Here is a 21,506-nt window from a genome sequence, read left to right as displayed (position 1 = left end):
TCTAGACTGCTCAAGACATTAACATAATTTGTACACAGAGCCTACACTAACAGCAGCAGGTCGAGCATAGCTTGAAGAACCATAGAAAAGCACTAAGATGTGGTATAAACAATATAGCTTCTTCTTATATAACAATTCAGCCAATAAGAAACTACGTTAAAGTTTTACAATTACAATCCAGATTCATCTTCCCAATAACGTACCCCCTTATAAAAGGTAATGCAGTGCTTTAGTACAGTGTATGAGTTTAAAGCAAGAAAAAAAATCATTTAAATACATTTGTAGCAGAGGTCGCCAACAGCTGGGTAACTACAACCCCTGTGACTTTGGCCATGATTCACAAACAACTAGAAAACTACAGGTTACCCACACCAGGGTCATGGGGGGGGGGCTTAATGTTTTTCCAAAATCCTGTTAAATGTACTTTCCTTTTCCTACAGATGGCTGAAAGGGGATGTCTCACATAAAAATCAAAACTGTAGCAGGCGAGCTGTAATGCAGAGCAGGCTGGCTTATTGAAAGTGAGAAGTAATGGATATTTGACTGTTTTCACATGACAGGAATGGGAAATAATAGAGGAAAATGACCAGGTCTGCTTTACTCCTCATATCAAATAAAACACAGGGTATTCTTTCATCCATTATGATGACTTATAAACAAAGCATATCATATTTAAATCGTCTGTAGTTTCTACAGACAGCAGATCAATATTAAGTCGTATGTTTCCAGTTATCGCCCAGAACCACCATGAGCGCAGCCTTCCAGTCTCTCTTCATATGTGCACAGGTGAATTGGTCAGACTAAATAACAATAAAAAGATCCACCTGCCTTATGAGAAGAATGTTTGAGAACCAAAAAAATCCTGGAGATGTATGAAATGATCTTAAAGTTCAGCCTCCAATAACAATGGTGTTAAAATGCGTTAATAACAATGTTATTTCCTTTGTGTTTTTGCGTCTGTGTCTGATTGGCAAGTATACATCTGTACAATACAGTTTTTGTAGATGGGGGAAAAAGGGACACAACTAACTTTTAATCTCAAGGTGTAACTTTCTAGTCAACCATGGACTTTTTATGCCAAGAACAGAACCGAATGGATGAGGTAGAATTCTCGTACAGTAAAGTGATTTGTGCACTTTTAACCCCTCTAGGATCAATGATGTACCACGTTAAAATTGATCTAGGATTAATGATGTACCATGTTAAAAATAAATAGCTAGGGCTAATGAAAGATATACCAAAAACATGAAAACTGTGAAATAGCACTGATCCTAAGGGGTTAAAATATGTTTTTTCATATGTAGGCTGTTGAGGTAGACTGAGAGAAAAAAAGCGGGTGCTAAATTACCCCATGTGGCGCTGGAGCAGCTGTAGAGGTAAATGTGTGGCGCCTTCGCCATCACCCACCAAGCATTTGCCTGGTTTGCCAGATAGCAAAGCTGTACCTGATCGTCTGCAAACAAATTCTTGGTTACCTTCTTCAGGTGGTAACCTTTTGGACATAGATGCACATATTAATAACTTTACAACTGTATTCGTTTTATGATGAAGACACTTTTACAACTCCCTATGTGTGTGTGTGTGTGTTAGATTTGTTTTAAGGAGTTGTAAAGAAACAGCGGAAGGTAAAAAGTAACCAGATAAGTCATTTGAGAGCAATCACCCTCCTAAAAATGACTTCTTACTTCATCAAATGTAAAATCATCCAAATTCACTTCTTTAAAGTCATCTTCCAGCTCTTCTCTTTCAATAGCTGCAAAGGCAGCAGCCAATTTTTTTCTCAAGTAGAATCCCTTCCAAGCTGCCTGAATAAAAAATGTAAAACGATGTCATGCGAAAGCCATAGATCATCTCAAAATACAGATTCCCAATGTTATCCCATTAGGAAGATAAAACATCTCTAAGCCTGGTTTAATAGCTCAATGATCTGTTTTTTGAACTTTATGTGACATCTAAAACTACAAGACAAATTAAATGCCTGCATGTGTCTGAAGCTAAGAATACCCAGGAGGGTCTCTTCAAGTAAGCAGAATGGAATTCTTCAACTCCCTCCACTACGCACAGCCCAGGTCAACTAATTAATAATTTGACAATTCCTTCAGGGTGTTTGAGAGCCCGAGGGAAAAGGAGATACAAAGAGAAGGCAAAGTGTGTACTTCCAACCTTTAACTTTGAAATTAGTGAGACTCAAACAACCTCTTGTGTGAAAATCCCGATGTTGGTGAGTCCTATTTATAGAACATAAGTAAAAGGCACAGTTAAGCTGTCCTTTAAAATGGTTTAAAATATACCTTGAAGATACACTTGTGTCTGTCCTAAATTAGCTCTTTGTTAATCTGAAACATGAGAAGATAACAAACGTCTTCTTCAAAAATTCTACAGCGTGTTAAAGTAATTTAACTTTAGATGTATAAAATGTGTTTGTAAGGTAAAGCTGTGAAACAGAGGCCAGTGAAACATTTTATGCTTTGCAAAAAATATTATATATTATATATATATATATATATATAGGGAATTTAACTTAAAAAATGTTTTGGTGTTAACACATTTTCATAGAACCTTTAAAAACTACATGTTGTTAGGGTCATTAAAAGGGGCATTTGAAAGAGACACATGAAACCCACCACCAGAATTGATTCCTATACCAGTCGTACAACACGTTGGAAATATTTGATATCATACAAATTAAATAGGGGTGAGCTGATCAGGTTCATTATGGGAAACACTATATTGAAATAATGCAAAGTTAATATTGTATGTGCAAATAAACACTGTCTGTTTTTCTAATATTTGTATGCTTCATTGATTAATACCTGATCTAAAACTATATCATATCCTTTTTAAATCTACACATCGAGCCAGGGGAGGACTGGCTCCTTTTGGCCCCGGGGGAAGCCAAAGCTAGAGCCCTAGTAATATAGTGTCCCTAAACATTTAGCTAACAATGTAGCAATTCTGTCCTGTCCAATGCATTTTTACCAAGGTGCACTGAAGGGATATAGTCAGGGTGTAAATGCTGCCTATAGCCCTTATTACTCTAGACACCCTTGTGGCCATATGTAGAAAAAGCCTTTGGCAGTGGCCCAAAATGTTAAAAACAGAGCAGCCCAGGGGACAATTGTTCCGTTTGCCAGCCCGTTCATGTATCTATTAATCAGATTTTTGGCTTGCAGTATAAACGCACCACCTGATTACCAGTGCGCATGAATGGAGAAGTAATCACCAGCTGTACTGTACCACTCAGTACACAAATTATAGCCTCATCCTAGTTATGCTTGTTAACATAAGGATTACGCAGCTGCATATGTGCAAAAAAACATGCATTGAAGTCACGTGTCCTGTTTAGTGCTCATTAATAAAGCCATACTATAGAACTCATAGGTCATAGTAAATAAGTAAAAACAAAACACACTGCTGACAACGTCGTGAACTCACCTGTATAACTGTAGCAGCCCAATTTCTCGTGTCTGGAAGGTCTAATTTGTTATACTTTTTCCTCTGCAAGTATCTTTTCTTGATGGAATAATTCCTCCAAGCACACTGAATGACCGAAGCGGCCTTGTGTAATTTTGTATAGTAATCTATGTCTCGGCGTATCACATACCCTCTCCAGTGGGACTGAATAATGATAGCAGCAGAGCTAAGTGTGAATAAGAAAAAAACAAGACAATATAAACATCTAGGATATTTAAACATACACCACAAATCACTTTGCTACACAGTACTATGTGACATGATGACACTAAAATCCAGTAGATTGTAAGACCACAAGAGTAGGGCCCACTTTGTCTTCTGTACCAGTATGTCTTAACGTGCGTTAATCTTATTGTCAAAGTCTATCTTGTTATAAATCTATCAAATTAGGACATCTGTTGCACTGGTACCAATGGCATATTCTGTTAATGAGGTAGTGTCATTTTACGTGCATGACATCATGACTTAACCCCTTATACCTTTCCCAATGTTCTATGCTGTTATCAAAACAAGTCCCCAAAAACCATGACAGCATGAAACATAATGAATAATTTAGTGGTATGCACACGTGTCCACATCGCTACACAACGGTGCAGGGGACTGCCTCACACCCTCCTCACGCAACGACATGATAACCTGAGACTTTCTTTATGAATGGAAACCTCACGTTCAGAAAGAACGTGACGCTCCATTCAGGTGTAGTGAGTGCTGCTGAGACTGATCATCAGCCACTGAAACATTACAAAGATATATATGTAAAAAAATATATATAATGGGGAAAAATTTAAGAAAAAATGTATAGGGCAGTCCACCTACTATGACTTTTTTCATTTTTTATGGTATCAAAATAAAGCCCTTTCGGTCCTTAAAACAATTGATTTGTATGGGTGCAGTAAAATTCAAAAAGGGGAATCCATAGCTAAACAAACATATTGTAAAAACACCAAAAAAGCTCTAGGTTTTTGGGTAGAAAGTACTCTCAGTAAAGAAGCAGTTCATGTACATGTGACTTACTTTTCCTTGCTTTTCATGGATGGCATACACATAGATGGTTTTCTTGTTTCACATAAAACAATCTTATTTTTTACATTTCCAGCATTACTGATATTCTCTGTGACTTTGGTTTCGGCACTAGTTTTTTCACTATTTTTTTCTTGGTCTCTTCCCTTAGGATTTGCAGAGGAGTTTACTAGCTGTCTAAAAGTGATCTGTCTTGTGGAGTCATCCTGTTTATTTTCATTTGCGCCGCTGATAACAAGGCTATTATGTTGACTGCTGTCAATGCCAGGTGGCTTCATAATATTTGCCAGTATTTCTGGATCTTCTCTCTCTGTATCTTCTATGTCACCATATTCATGAGCATATCGGTGCTCACTAGAAAGCTTCATCAATTCTTTCAAGGTATCACAGTAACTTTCCAGGTCCTTCAAGTATGTGCTTCAATAAAAAGAAAAAAAACCAAAACAATATATATAAACAGCTTCCAGATTCAAATTTATTCATAAATAAATAAAAAAACCCCAAAAAACACTTAGATCCATTATTTCATGACGCTTTACACAAAGAATAACTAATGTGATACAAGACACAAGGTGGAAGTTATATAAAATCTAGCTTTGACAAAATGAGTAGGATTGCAATATAATTAACACTTGAATGTACAAATAAAATGTATTCTAAACACGTAGCACTTCTGCATCAAATTGAAAAAGTTAAATAATATATTTTTTGTGTTTGCAACTGATGCATAAATATATCTGCAAAGTGTGACTTTTTTGATCAATAAGCACAATAACGGTTGAATGTTCTCCTACCCCTGAAACGAGACTTGTTAAACATATTTTTAACCCTTTGTTATTCTTACCTTTTTTGTTAACGCTGTAATCCTTATTGAACCACCATTGATATTACTATTCCATATGCCTAATATCTGGCCAAAGAGAACTATACATTTGATACCTCCGTGATTTAGCTGGAGAAGCAGTCATACAATGATACAAGTTTCACTGTGAATTTGGTTTATTTCAAGTGCATTCATGTATGCAGCAATTATGTTCCTTCTGAATGTTATCACACCTCTGAGTCAAAGGTATTCAGGTACAAAATGGTTAGAGGCAGTTCAAAGCTATGGGACTGCACTGGAAAGGACCTTAACATGTAAATAGAACAACAAGTCAAGATCCTCGGATAAATCTAATCTAGTTTTTTACATAGGTTATAGTAATCATTTAAAACGCTGCCATTTTTAGTCTGGATTTGCCTGTTGGTGTTGTGGTTATTAGCAAGCTTTTCAAGCAATATAGGACTGGTTTTAGCAATAATCTTGGCCATTCCCATCAACAAAACAAGTCAAAACGCATTATCTCAATGTACATTACTAATAATTAAATGCTTACAGAGAAAACGTAACTGTTTTTTCTTACCCAGCATGTAGCATCTGCCATTTTTTTCTAATAACCTGTATCTGTGCTTGACAGAATGCCATAAAGGTCCCTGCGACTGACCCATTAGTGTCTTCTTTAGGATAAAGATGTTCATCATTAAGTAATCTCAAGCCAGGCAATAGTTTTAGAAGTGTATACCTAAAATTGAATTAAATAAATAAGAACGCCTATTATTTTTCAAGAAGAACAAGACAATGTGCTTACAAAACTCATTTAAATATGTCAGTGATGAAAAAATATTTTGTCATGTTGAAGACACAAACCATGAAAATATTAAAAAACTCTCCTCAATTTATCCATTTTTCTTGTTTTGACTTGTCAGCTTATCACAATATTAAATAAATTAGATCTCAGAATCTGTTGCATCACAAAGAAAACTAAAAATAAAAAAGTGAAGAAAAATTAGTTAGAGATATCGACTGTGTGACAGAAGCCTCCATCACTGGGACTACTGGAGAGGCCTGACTGCCAGCCTCCTCCCTATTGACTATGGGCCCTGGGTTTTTAAAGACTTCTGTGGCTACCCCCAGCAGTATCATCTCATCACTGTCTGAGGGGATTATCTCTGTCAGACAGCCTGGATCTGCAACCAGGGAGTGACCGCCATTGTTTTAATTTAATATCAGACCCCTCCACCCCATGGTGCATTATTATGTTGTCCCCTTCCCCCCAGTTCCACTACTACAGACATCTACCCCGGCCATCCCTGGAACTGGTTTTGGCCAAATCAGTCTTCGTTTGGTTTTACCCTACACTGAGTTTCGGCTAGTGACTGGGAAACCGGGAAAGTGTGTGGTGTCCTAGGCTGAGGGAGCACAAGTCAGCGGAGGTAGTCGGTCAGACTAGCCAGATCCGTGACAGACTAGTATCTACAGAGGTATAGATCAGTCTAGTGATCTACAACAAAGTACACAGAAAATGTAATTTAATACTTAAGGGGACAGCTAACTGTCCCATTCAGCACCACCAACAAAGAATACATATTATTATAAAATATTATTTATGTAAAAAAATGAAATGAAAGCACTTATATTTAGAAGAACCTGCAGCTTCTGTCAGTGGTCCTTTTTTCTCACCACTGGTTGGTTGCTTCAAGCACCCAATCAGTGGGAGGAAAGCACACCCATTGAAATTAAGGAGACCGCATTCCTCACATACAAACAAGGGGCTTTGATAGACCCACCAGAGCCATCGCTGAAGTTTACTGGCTGTGAGTATACCATGCGGTCACATAAGTGGGAGATGTGTTTGACTTTCAAGGGGGCACTCAGCTACCATGTGCAGTGAAGACAAAAAAGTAGTATGTAACATAACAAACTGACTTACAGAGACAACAGTTGAGGAGGGCCCTGCTCAGTTGTAATTACCATAAGTATGACAAAGTAAACATACAATAGCTATGCATAGCTTCCCCACTTAATACTAAGATAGGAGTACCAGTGCAGACATTAGAAAAAACATGGATCCAGAAAAAAAGGCATATTAAGCCCAGAAATTAACTGTTGAAAACTAAAATCCCAGCAATTTAATATTTTCTAATTATACTGTAATAAATCTTGAACATTATTGTTGCCAAAAACAAGTCTGTTCTGTAATAATATTAAGCAAGTTGAAGAGGTGAGAACATATGTCATTTTGTGGGTTTGTCCAGGTATTTACTTTAGCAGGAAACAATTACTTTGCAACGAACAGATTAAAATGTGAATGTCTAGAAAGTAGAATATACAGGGCATATAGACAAAACAAGACTTGTAACCTGAAAGACAGTGTTCTCCATATGTTCTTTGAAGCTGCACCCCCCACACCTTAGTCAGCCAGAAACAAGTTGACCAACCTGCTATGGCAGACTATAAAGTGAATAAAGTACACATGCAAGCTTTTGATTTTAAAACCACACACTGAGTATTAAACGTAAGGCTGTCATGTTGTGAATAATAGTTATAAGAGAGGAAAGGAAAAAAAGGAAAACATGGATTGTTGAATCCCATAATCCATCTAAAGTTTGCAAGCTACAGACGAGTAAGGGAAGTGGCAGGGTAAAGGGTCATGTTTTTATGGTGTAGGATAAAGCAGGAGCTACCTCTATACCCATGGAAAAAAATTGCAAAATGGTTCACTATCAAGACTACTAGATACCGCTAACCAATTCTTCTTCATCAAAATAGTCCCACACAGAGATGAAAACGTTCTCCGAGTCACCGATTCAAGGGTTAAATGAGAATATCTATAATCCAGTCTTTGAGAATAGAGGTTAAAGACAAATGAATCTTTTAGAGTGAAAAATTGCACACGTCATTGCCGAGTAGTTCTAAATAGAAAAAGTGCCCAATCAGGTTGATTAATGGGGTAAGAAATATATCTGAGAATTAAAAGATCTCAACAGTAGTTTTTTTCCAGCTGTGTTTCACATGTTGAAGGGCTGAACCTATATTTCATTTAGCGAAAACTTCCTAGTGAATATTCCAACACTTAAGAGGCTCAGTCATTAATCATGACTGTAATGAAACGCATTCCCCTAGGAGCGCAAGAACTGATCCGTGGGTTTAATTTTTAAAACACAACTTAGTATGTGAGTTTTGACGGTGTTATCACTGGCCGTACATGAAAGTATACAGGCTATAGGAAAATATTACATCTAATACCTACGGTTGTATCATGAGGTTAGGTAAAGTTCACTAGGGACATAATGAAAAAGTTACATTTTACAAGTTCATGCTTAGTAGTATCAGATTCAATCCAATCCTTTCTGTAAAATAATCTCTTGACCCAATAATGAAAATTAAATGTGGTTGAATAACAATTATGTTGGGTATTCTTAAATCTACATAACAAAAATTCTAATTAAATATTATATAAACTACATTATATATAAACAAACTGGATTGCAAGCAAAACAACGAGAACCACAGCTGGGCTGAGTACAAAGAGGTGGCCCGTGGCCCGTGGCACATTAAAGCCAGAGCTGCCAAATTATGTATGCTCAGCCGATGGCAGGACATGACAAGCTGCACATCCCGGTTTTATGCACACTGCAGCACCCAATCTGTTGCTGGGCGAGTATGGCATTTGCCCAGTGTGCCAGGTGGCCAGTCCGGGCTTGATAACGACATATTTCTGGATTAAAGTGAACAGACACTACCAAAATAATCCGATTTGGCAATAACCCTTTAAACTTTCTCCAATATGCTTTCTTTGCTCTAGTTACGAGACATGTTACAGAGATAAGAGAAGACGATAAATGAGCAGCCACACAGCAGGGGGGGTTTGCTCACGTCCTAGTATATACCTTTTTCTAAGCAGAAGACACAGGCAATCTAATCCAAATTATTTATTGTAGTCATCTTTGAAATTGACAGATGGAGTGTTAAAAACTTAGTTTTTTTTGTTGAAGTAGTGCATGAACCAGGACATTACAGTGTGGATAGTCTATGGAATATAAAGAATGTATGAGAAAAACACTATCAAAATAACTTTGCCAACTCTTTTTTTTGCTGTGAAATCAGGATTTGATTACTGGAACCAGAGACACCAAATAAAAACCATAACCTGGTGTGCCTATGACCTGTTAAATGGACCATGATATATATATATATATTTTTTTGCATTTATTGCATTTAAACAAAAACTGAAGTGACATTATTTGGAATACTCCTTGGCGGTGCTTAGGCCCACCAAGGCCCATCATCCAAGAGCAGCTAGTCCACCTTGATTCAAGTAGCTAAGAGGGCACGCACTGGGAGCATCTGAGCCTGCGAGTCCAATGCCTGTGCACAAATGCGCCATGGCGCACACAATAGATTAAGAACCACTTGGGTAGGTTTGCATTACAAAAGGTATACTGTCAAAAAGGTTGGTGGGTATTTTATTTGCAATTCCACATATAGCCGCTGGGTGGTTAACTTTCTAGTATCCTTATGGATGAATCCTTTCTGTGTACTTTTCTTTAAGGGTTTTCTTTTAGGGGGCTGCCTTTTGTGCATGAGTACATGAGTAAGACGTGTTTGAACAGTGCACATTGAGCAAACGGATTGCCTAAGGTTCACTTGTCTGCTGTTATCTCCTCCAGGCTGAAGATGTTCAAGCTTCCCCAGCTATGATGGTTTATTAAATGTGATGCTCCACTTAGAAAAACCATTAACTGAATGCTATAGCATTCTATGGGGACATTTCAACGGCCCAGGTAGCTATTCCAAATAATATATTACTTTCTGATTACTTTAATACACATTGATGAAAAAGGTAAAATAAAATAAATGATGTACCTCCATGGTCTGACGATTGTCATTACTTGTTGGCTGCTTAAAGCAGCTTTATCAGTGGCAAAAAAAGGGATCTTATTAAAATCAATGGAAGTGCATGCACACTGGGGGCTCATTAGACACACTAGTGGTGTTTCCTGAACAACACTGGAGCTAACAGTGCCGAACACATCTCCTGAACGGTAAAAATCACGTGGGTGGGGGAAAGGCAAAGGAGGACATCATAAAATGTTAAAAGGGATCAAAAAGTATATACGATGGCAGGATTTTTTACGCAAACAAATCCTAACCCCTTAATGATAAAACTCGTACATGTACGGGCTCAAAATGCATTGTTTTCAATGGGTTTAGGGACCGCCCATTGTCTTTAAGGGGTTAAAAAAGGTTTGTCATTTTTTTTATTCTGTGATGTAACCTTGGATATCCTTCTATAGTATCAACCTATCAACAGTACTAGGCGCAAAGATTTTTTTTTTTTTTTTTTTATTTAAAACAAATGAAAGTGAGCGCTAGATACCAAAAAAAGATATAACCGTGCAGCCACACCAAATATATGTGAATCCAACACAACTTGAGTGTTAAGCCAAAAAAAAAAAAAGAAAAAAAAAGTTGTCAAGCAAAACAAATAAAAAATGATATTGTTTTGATACCTTTTTTTTAAAAAAATTGCGCTGTACTTTTTTGCCTTAATTTTGCATTCAGATACTAAAGTGATAAATTGAGAAGAGTTGATTGAAAAGTTACTACAAAAAAAAAAAAAAAAAAGAGGGGGAACTAAAGTCTCCCAGGGATGGTGTCAGCCAAAAAAAAAAAAGCCAATCCACCTCACTCGCCACTTCAGACTCGGCTCCACTGCGGCATTCCCAAAAATTATATAAATATATATATATCATACATACTTTTGGGGAATTCTGCAGTGGACCTGAGTATATATATATATATTGGCTCTCCTAATGCGATCAGTGTTCTTAACAGCTCAATCAAACAGTGGGTGCTCAATGTAACCCCTAATAAAAACACCACTGTAATGTGTGCCCAGATGTAACTGTGTGGCCTTCAAAACACACATTTAGCTTCAATGAGTTTTCAGGCTTAAGGATTAGGACCTGTGTGACTACCTAGGGACTAAGAGGAGCCCAGTAGGGACTGGAAAACTTCACATCACTCAGTATATTTATTTCCACTTGATTATTAAAGGGGCAGTTTTGCCCCTTTTTTAGTATTCATTAAAGCAAACCAAATTTTACCTAGCTTGCTATACTGGCTAATGCGCACTAAAAGGGGCCAGTAGGTGTCCAGTAGAGATTCTGTATGGGGAGGTTTGGGGAACGTCTACTGTTTTGCAAATTTGCAAGGCAGTTCCTTAAAATAAAAGTCTTCTTTTTTAGTAAGCAGACATTGTCCTGACTTCTCAACTACTTTACTTATATTGCAAGACTAGTATCCTTCAAACCAAAGATGTCTTTATGGCCATGTTTTTTTTTTGTTTTTTTTTTGTTTTTTTTATAGATTAGTGAAGCAAAATGTGTTTTTTGTACAGAAATAACAAATACTGAAAGGCAATCTCTCACAAAAATAATGGTCCAATAAAACAATAAAAAAATGTAGAACAAAATACCCCACCAGACTTTTGGGATATAAAAAGTTTGATTTTATGGCAAATATATGAGAAGTATGGTATGAGAAGTTAGCTGTCTTGAGCAGTATGTGTGTGGGGAGTGCCATTTCAGAGAAACAACTGATGGTTCTATACCCCTGTATAATATAAAACCTTTCTGGCTGGAAACACACTAAGTTTGAGGTAGATTTACAATATAATTGAAAGATTTTTTCTGTTTTAATTATTGTACAGCGCTACGGAATTTGATGGCGCTATATAAAAACAATAAATAATAATAATAATTTTTCATTAAACCGATCGCTGTATATGGTTTACATTTGGTCGTCACAAGTACAACCAGTTCATATATATTACATATTTTCGCACAATACGACAATATAAATATTTAATGATCTAAGGGGAAAAAAAAACAGTTGCGTCCATAAGACACAGAAAGAAAATTATAATTGTGACTACTGAGTATTTTCACACTGACAATTATGTGCTAATATTCGAGGGGGGGGGGGGGGAACAAACGTTCCATAAAATAATGTAGTGGAAATCCAACAAAGTGTGTAAAATGTAAGATAAACTGATGATTAGGAGCTGGTGAATACTAAAGGAGAGTGTTTGTTGAAGCATTACTGTCATTTACATGGCATTTTAGTTTAATTCCTAAACTTTTTTTGCGGTAGGTACTGTAATAGTAACAATAAATACTGAAAATTGTAAAACTGTAAATCAGAGTATTAATATGTTTTGGAATCATAATTTATATGAATTACACTTGAATTTTACATACACCTCAAGATTTTTTTTTTCAATAGTGTCAACCCCCCGGGAAAAAATGACACATTTATAAGAGTACAATGTTTGTTTTAATTTTATTATTTTTAGAATTTTAAGGCAGTTTTTGTTTGTATACAGTAATATACAAACAGTAACAGAACAATTCTACCGTTCTACTATGAGGTTTCGTTAACAGGGGTAATCTGGGAAATCTTTCACACTTCTCTATGCCCCACTTGCATGCCCCACTTCTCTATGCCCCACTTTGTTAAAAGTGTAATTTTTAGAACAGTTTATGTAAAACGAATAATTTCTTAGCATGTAGCGCGGCACTGCTTCTGTTGATGTTCCACCAAGTTTTTTTAAGAATACACTAATACGACATAGCATTCTTTTAGTAAAAATGATGTAAGGAATGAAATATTTTGAAAAATACATGTCTGTATTTTGTTTGGAAACAACTTTTAAAAGCTGTAATTTTTATATTCAGAATAAAATGAGTTTATATTAAAACCAAGTGTTTGCTTTGATAACACCTCAAAGTGTAAAAGGTATGCGCCAGGTTGGAAATGACGGTCGGTTTAGGTAAAGTTTGTGTACACATTGAAGCTATTACATTGATAAATGTACATCTGTGCCAAGTGCATTCAGATCTGACCTCAAAAGTTTAAGACGCTGCAAGAGAAAAGCAATGAAGGTAAGCTGACAGATTCGCTGCAGGCGAATGTTGTGCTGTTATTACAGTGCGTGTGGAATTCTGTTTTAAAGGGGAAGTGCCGTGAAAAAATTTATATTTTTTTCTTTGAACATTAAAATTAGCGTTGTATGCAGTAATGTCGTTTACTATTAAAGAAAGTTGGGTTTTCTTCTAATAAACTTCCTTTATCTGCAGACCTGGAGGCTGCCATTGGAGATGTTCTGGGTGTTCTGCTCAAACACCAGGCAACGCTGGTCCTGCAAGTCCTGCTTATCCATTGAAATCCTTTCGACCAGACTTATATGAGTCAGAAGGTCCATCTGAGTCATTTAGAAGGTCTAATTATAAAAAGGCGGTATGATGAGACATACAGATGTATGTGTCGTTGATTGGGCTAAAGTAATCGATCTAGAACACATACAGATGCCTAATAAACAGAGGCCTGAAAACACTTTTTAAAAAAAAACCAAAAACGTATAACTCATGTTAATGTTATATCAACTAGAGAAAAATAAGGTTAGCTTTAGGTTTAAACAAAATTTCAAATATAGAAGTCTAATACTGCATTTTAAATCCACACCAATATGAATGACTTAATATGCACTAAATCTAGCCGTTAAACGGAATGATTACGTCACTAGGTTTCAAGTACTTTTTACACTCCTATTCTGCAATACATTTCATTAAAGTTATGAAAAATATGTTACTTTAAAAAATATACACACGGATGCGCGAAGGGTAGCAAGACCAACATGCACTAACTTTTAATGTACACAGAAAGAAAGGTTGGGATGCAGCACTCAGTAGTGAGATGGTGCACGAGCCAGGGTACCACCAAGTCCTTCAATAAATCCAAAATAAAGAAGCAGAGGCTCAGCACCCAAATAATGAGGTGAGTTTATTTCACGCAGGCAACGTTTCGACACACTTGAGAAAGACCCGTGTGTCGAAACGTTGCCTGCGTGAAATAAACTCACCTCATTATTTGAGTGCTGAGCCTCTGCTTCATTATTTAACTTTTAATGTAGGCATGAATTGGTTCAATAAAAATACTTTATATTAAAAAAAAGCTAATTAATATCTTTAATAACAAGCTGTATCGGTTTTTTTTCTTTAAGTTTTACATAGGGGGTTCAAAAAACATTGATTAGTTACAGATTCCCTTAAGGCTCTAATTCTTAATTCTTAATAATGTGGTACACTTATAATATGCAATAAAAAAATGCAGACTCATTTTTATCTTTCATCTATATTATGCTGAAATTTAGGACTTTGCTTTCTTCCAACTATCGTTCTAGAATACTTGCCTAAAGGAAAAGAGGTGGTTACACCGAGAACAGCAACTTTAACTTTGTTATCAAACAGATTGAAATTGACATTTTTTTTTTCACCACTCACATTAATTAGTGTGACTTTTTTCTAGAAATGTCTATAATAAAATATCATTCCCTGCTTTTTCATGAGGGTGTGTTCCCCTTTGCAATTTTATGAAGTACGCTGGGTTTTATACACATGGATATCAGGTTAATATGCAAATACAACTTAATTATGCAGTGTAATTCCCTTCCACGTTGGTGCTTTACAAAAAAAAGATCATAATGAGTACTTTTTTTAAACCGCTGAGGAACAAATCAATGCCAAAATGGTTATTTTGGGCTTTTTACCATAATAAACCAACAACATTTGGTATTTGTTATGCAACTGACAATTTGTAACACCATCCCCATGTTTAACTTGGTTTAACCCTTTATTTATATAGTCTTCAATGTATAAAAGTATTATAACAATGATTTGATGCAAAGTAATACATCGGATCGCCGCTAGGGATCAATCAGAGATGAATGGCACAAACACTCTTTTCCAAAAAAGTAAGCAAAATAGAAGGATATTATATTTAGTTAAAAAGATGATACAGTTTATTAGAAGATGTTCTGAATAAGAGGCCGCTGAAGTCCCAAGTGACTCTTTTACGCGGTTCCAATAAAAAGGTATCCCCTCTAACTAAAGGCTTACAAACTTAAATACAGCAACTCTGCATCTTCATGTTTAGGTATAACATTTAAATCAACACAACTTTATATCTTGCATTAAGATTTTTAATACATAAATACATATATATATACATATATATATACATATATATATATATATATATATATATATATCATTCTGCAGTTTTTAATACAAAGGCTTCCTTAACTGGGAATGTATTGTTGTGTTAAATTTAATGATTTTAGTGCCACCTGCTGGCGTAAAAAAAACCCAAAACCATCTAATCATATGTTATCAAAAATTGAGAAAAGAGATTGCAGTGACATCTTGTGGCAACAACAAGAGGTAACCTAAACAAATGTCATCACAACGATCAAAGACAGAATCCTACAACCAACATTGGGGGCCACCACTCCACAACACTTTCTTGACCTAGTCCTCTCATAACTTGTTTTGGCTCCTGCCACCAAGTCTTCTTCATATTGTTGGTCCTTAACATAAATGCTCTTTAGGATGAGTTGTGATGTTAGGAAAAACTCTGTTTACCTCTTAAAGGGAAAATTACTAATATGTTTCCTCCAATACCTCAACTCTCGGCTTCTTATGTCGACTTATTTTGAAACCTCATAATGCGTTGATTCTTTTTTGTTTTGTGTGAAATTCATACAAGACATAAAAAAATGTCTTATGAAAACAAAATGTTCAGAAAAGAGAAACAAGCAACAGGGATGTGAAGCAGCCTCAACTCCAACACAAGAGAATGATTGTGAAATCATAAAGTTGCTTAATTGTTTTCTTAACTGTTATTTTGTTTCATCACGGTATTGAAATAGGCTATATATTTGACAGGATGCATTTCACAAGAAATAAACCAGCAAAAAATAAATAAAAAAATAGATAACTGTATTGAAAAGAAAAAAAATCACTTGCTTACCTCCAATTTGCTTCTTGGGTAAGTGGATTCTTATTCAGCAACAGCCTCTTTAAATTCACACAACCTTCTAGCCACAAGCTAATGCTCTGTACGTCTTGGTGGGAAAAAAACAGAAAATTAATGATACATATTCAAATTGATTTCAGCTTACTGGAACCAAGCCACTTCAAATGATTAGAACTACATAAAAATGTAACTAAAATATCATTATTTGCTACACTGACAATTGTAAGAAGGTTTATTGGACTTGGCAGCACGGGTATGGGTGTAATATCTCTAAACTACTTGGATACAAGTAGTGAAGTGGCTTGATGATGGGTTTTAATGAAGACAATAAATCTTTTTCAGGGGTCATGTGTTAAGCTTTTTCATATGGCTTCCCGTGCCTTCTCTACCACTCTCCACAAAGGGACTTGAATGTATCTTTCATTAAAAAAATCACAATGAGCTCACCTGATAAACAGTTGTTGCTTAAATCCAATTCTTCTAATGAAATAAAAGTATTTAAAGATTCCATCTGAGCCAGACTGAAACAGAACAAATATTACATAAAACATGACGAGCATTTACTATTATTTTTACAGAAAATCACATTTATATTAGTGGCATCTTTTTACAGAAAATCAGTGGGAATGTATAAAGATTTTTTCAGATCTACAAAACATTAAAAGTAAATTACATATTTCAGTGTTTAGACAACTCTAGTAACTGGATCCCACCTGAACGATATGGTTAGCCGATGTTTCCATACCTGCTTATGAAACCTTAATAGCATTTTGTAGTACAGAAACTTGGTGGTGAAATAGTTCACTTGGTGATTGTTACCTGTTCTGAGATATTGAAAGAACTTGTAATAAAGGCAACCAATATACTGACAGCCCGTTCACTGCTGATATGCTGTTATCATCAAGGTATAATTCTCTCAGTAGAACGTGGTTATCTAGCTTCGGGAACTGCAAAGACAGAAGAGTTTTTCTTATAGTCAGTGAGGAATAGTTCTTAAAGTACTTCAAACAATGGAATAGCTATACAGAAAGCATAACCATTAACGCTGCAAAACCATATCTTATTGTGTCTTTTATGACAAACTCTGAATAATTACTCATTAGCTGTCCTGGAGACTTTGTTTCATACCTCCTTCTCTAAATAACCAAAAAATAGACCAACTTCCACTCTACCACAAAACTGGACGGGGATCCATAATGTTTGGCCCTGTTTCTTCGTGGATAGTGGAATCTTTAGTTTAAGTTGATATCATTGATTTGGCCAACATAGAACAAGATAAAAACCACAAAAAGCTGTTGGGACCTCACAGGTCTCTTGGTGCCATCTGAAGAGAGACCTCTGTGATTCCGAAAGCTTGCATGACTTTACATCTTGTTCTGTGTTGGCCCAATAAAAATTAGTTACATGTATTGCCAACTCAACTTGTATAATAGGTTATTTATTTTAGCACACACTAAATCCAAATTATGTCAACACTTTCTGTGAAACATAACTTACAGTATAGTAATAAAAAGAGAAAGGAGAGACAAAATATAGATTTATACCTCACACAGATTGTTTCCTTGCAACTTTAGAATCTGTAAAAGGCCACAATTCTGAATTCCTTCCAGTTCAGTAAGATGGTTATATGAACAGTCTAAATATAAGAGCGTAGGCACAGCCTGAAGACCTCTAGTAGAAATGAGTTGATTATGATCCAAAACTAGCCGTTGAAGATTTCTCAGAGTCTCAACACCTCCTACATAAAATACAAATGTTATATTTTGTATGTTTCACATGTTTTATAAAAGTAAAAACCACAGGTAAAAGCATACACACGCTACAACACTCTATGGGAATCCCACAATAACAATAGTGTAAACAAAGGTAATGGTGGTGCGACCCGCCATCAGTGAGTGGAGCGTAAAATAAAGACTCACCCTTGTAGGGTTAAAAGAATATTCTTTGGATAAAAGACTCCAAAGAATATTCTTTTAACCCTACAACGGTGAGTCCTTATTTTATGCTCCACTCACTGATGGTGGGTCGGAAGCACCATTACTTTTGTTTATATATGTTTTAGGTTTATCCATATTCATGCACAAAACGCCATACTTTCTATAATTAGAAAATGTTACTAAGGATGCTTAAGACCGGGTTCCATGTGATATCTATTTCACACTACGGCACACAACATCATTCACCCCTACATATGCAGACTTGAGCTGTACAATGGCACAATAGATACAAGCAGATGACACTCTGGGACTATAATGGCTTGTAACGTTTACGTATTTTTTTTACATACTTTACAAGTGCTGCCCCCAGTGGCCTAAGAGATGTATAAACTCACCTTCCACCTGGAATAAAATACTAGCCGTGGTACAGGTTCAACAATATTGGCAACTCTAGGAAAGGCTGTCATTTATTGCACTGTAGGTGCTACTGATGAACAATGCCCCAATTGTTCTCACACAGCAATATATTATATTGCATGTAAAAGCCATTCTGGGGCAAAATGTGGTCCACTCACCATAGCAATCGGTTGGACATGCTTACCTATTCTGGTTATCAAGTTGAAGGATATTTCAAGATTCATAAGGTTCGTGCATTTTTCTACCCCATGGATGGATGAGATTTGATTTTTGTTCAGGAGAAGTACTTTTAGGTTTTCCATACCCTCGCAATTTATAACATTAATGCAATTTTCCTAAAGAAAGACACAGCAATCATTTTTAGTTTTACAAAACCTTCAATCAAAACGTTATAATGTAGACAACGTACAGATGAGATTTGAGGCACACCTAAGGCACAACTAAGAGATGTGAGCAGGGCATGTTGGGAGTAGCAGCAGCACAGCACATGTAAACTATGTGAACATCAATGTTCTCACGCAAAAAGGATCCCCATATGCATTTTACATGAAAATATTGTTGTTACAGTCTTTTAACATCTCAACACAGTCAATTGGTAAGCTTGGATACAAAATCAAATGCCTTCACAGCTGTAGAAGAATTAGTTTTTATTTATTTTTTTGGCATTTCTGGGCATTAGTCAGTATCCGAACTTCTTTATTTTGAGGGATAACTCCTTCACTTTCAAGCTGGTTGAATTCCTTTGAGTTTCAGCAAGTTAGATCTCCATTTCATCTTAGCTCAATGTATTAGCATTAGCAGTGTAACATCACACATGGAGACCATTCGCATTCAATATAAATTAACACGTCCGTGTAGGGTTTTTCACAAGTGGACAAAGTACCGTATTTGCTCGATTATAAGACAAGGTTTTTTCCAGAGCAAATGCTCTGAAAAATACCCCTCGTCTTATAATCGGGGTCGTCTTATAATCAGACCTCAAATAGGTCGAACTATGAGACTAAGATCCAGATCCCCTGCAGCGATGCAGGGGACCTGGATCCTCCTGTGTTATGCCCCCCCCCAACTTACCGATGCTTCTGAGTCCCCGGTGCTTAGTCCGGGCAGCGTGTAGAGCTCTACTCGATTCGCGTAGAGCTCTACACGCTGCCCGGACTAAGCCCCGGGGACTCAGGTGCAGGGGACCTGGATCCTCCTATGTATGCCCCCCCCCCCAACTTACCGGTGCTACTGAGTCCCCGGTGCTTGTCTACGCGAATCGCATAGAGCTTTACACGCTGCCCGGACTAAGCACCGGGGGACTCAGAAGCACCGGTAAGTTTGGAGAAGGGAGGGGGAGGGAGTGTTAAATGGGGGGCATAATGCATTTCTGGAGGCAGAGTGTTCTATGAAATGCCTTTTAACCCCCATTAATGCCACTCTGCCACCAGAAATGCCTTTTAACCCTCTATACGCCACTCTGCCTTCTGAAATGCCCTATACCTCCCTATATACCACTCTGCCGCATAATATGCCTTTAAACCCCCTAAATGCCAGAGTGGCATATAGGGGTATAAGGATTTCTGGAGGCAGAGTGGCACATAGGGGGTCAAAAGGCATATCATGGGGCACAGTGGCATTTAGAGGGTTAAAAGGTGTATAAGGGGGCACAGTGGCATTTAGAGGGTTAAAAGGCATATCATGGGGCACAGTGGCATATATGGGGTATAAGGCATTTCTGGGGCACAGTGGCAAGCCTGGGGGCAGATGTGCAGAACTGGGGGGGGCAGGTTGAAAAAAAAGGAAATCGTAGCTTACATGAATTAACATTTACTGGTAAAACTTTTTTCCTATAGGGTCGTCTTATATTCAGGCTTTTTCTTTTTTTTCATTAATTGATATTCAGATTTTGGGGGGTCGTCTTATAATCAGGGTCGTCTTATAATCGGGCAAATACGGTAATTAAGAACAAACTAATTATAAAAACACTGTCAATACCTATGGGTGGGTAAATACCTAAAGATGATCAACCATAAGCCAATGAAATACAACACAATGATTATTATTATTATTTATTGTTTTATATAGCGCCATCAAATTCCGTAGTGCTGTACAATGGGTAGAAGGGACATAACAAGTAGCATATAACATAACAAATTGACTTAAAGAGACAACAGATGAGGAGGGCCCTGCTCAAACGAGATAATCAATGAACATCAATTGACCTCAATACCTGAACATCAATGATCTCCAAATCTTTGCAATCCCTTATTCCTTCAAGTGTGATCAAGTTGCATCTTCTCATTGATAAATATCGAAGCTTCGTACATTTAGACAATGTAGTAAGACAGCATCCTGGTAAATCCTGAAGAGTAACTGTTGTAACCTGGCAAGAAAAAGACAAATTATATGTTCTTAGAACAGTTGATATTTGATTGATGGCAAAGTATACCAAAGTAGATTATAGATTTGTTCAGGGCTGAACGTGGTCTTCTGCAAGTTCTGCCTCAACCGTGTAATAACATTAAGAAGCTTCAATCTAATACATAGGTTACTGCTTCCCTACTGGGACATAAGCGTTATTCAATGAACACGATTTATGTTGTTCGTGTGATTTCACCAATTCGTGTAAAATCAAATAAATCAGATAACTATTACTTTTTATAAAATGCTTATTCTGAAAGCCTAACTTAAAGTAATAACGAAAGGCAAACATAAATCAGCAGACATACTATAACACTAGCATTTTACTTTATTTTGTATCTCTCCCACATTACCAGGTAATGGTAATTTGTTTTGCCACTAACATTTTTCTGTACGCTTATTGGACTGCAAACAAAAGTACTTGGAATGACATATAACATGTAAAATAAATAATACAGACTTATTGCTAGAATTTGAGACCATTGTGGTTGCAGAGTGAAGCTGTCCAGTGGATTGACATTTGCTATTAACTTTAAATGTCCAGTTGTGTATTC

The 21,506-nt window shown here is 36.6% G+C and overlaps 1 protein-coding gene across 1 annotated transcript in view; it reads right to left on the bottom strand.

Annotated features, from left to right (window-relative positions):
- The window catches only part of LOC149299785 (leucine-rich repeat- and IQ domain-containing protein 1-like), a 58,062-nt gene that overhangs the window by 23,530 nt on the left and 13,026 nt on the right, over window positions 1–21,506 (bottom strand). Inside the window, exons 9-18 of the mRNA XM_089486050.1 lie at window positions 20,762–20,914; window positions 18,734–18,884; window positions 17,740–17,933; window positions 17,015–17,142; window positions 16,643–16,716; window positions 16,190–16,283; window positions 5,898–6,056; window positions 4,489–4,911; window positions 3,436–3,640; window positions 1,686–1,805 (exon numbers count right to left, since the gene is read on the bottom strand). Of these exons, the coding sequence (XP_089342176.1) occupies window positions 1,686–1,805; window positions 3,436–3,640; window positions 4,489–4,911; window positions 5,898–6,056; window positions 16,190–16,283; window positions 16,643–16,716; window positions 17,015–17,142; window positions 17,740–17,933; window positions 18,734–18,884; window positions 20,762–20,914 (1,701 nt within the window). The remainder of the gene's footprint in view (window positions 1–1,685; window positions 1,806–3,435; window positions 3,641–4,488; window positions 4,912–5,897; window positions 6,057–16,189; window positions 16,284–16,642; window positions 16,717–17,014; window positions 17,143–17,739; window positions 17,934–18,733; window positions 18,885–20,761; window positions 20,915–21,506) is intronic.

Source organism: Sceloporus occidentalis, unplaced genomic scaffold (genome assembly GCF_023333645.1).
Source record: "Sceloporus occidentalis isolate IW3139 unplaced genomic scaffold, rSceOcc1.0.p SCAF_28, whole genome shotgun sequence".
NCBI classification, from domain to species: Eukaryota; Metazoa; Chordata; class Lepidosauria; order Squamata; family Phrynosomatidae; genus Sceloporus; species Sceloporus occidentalis.
The sequence above is the reverse complement of the archived record's forward strand: the minus strand, read 5'-3'. Positions and strand labels throughout refer to the sequence as shown.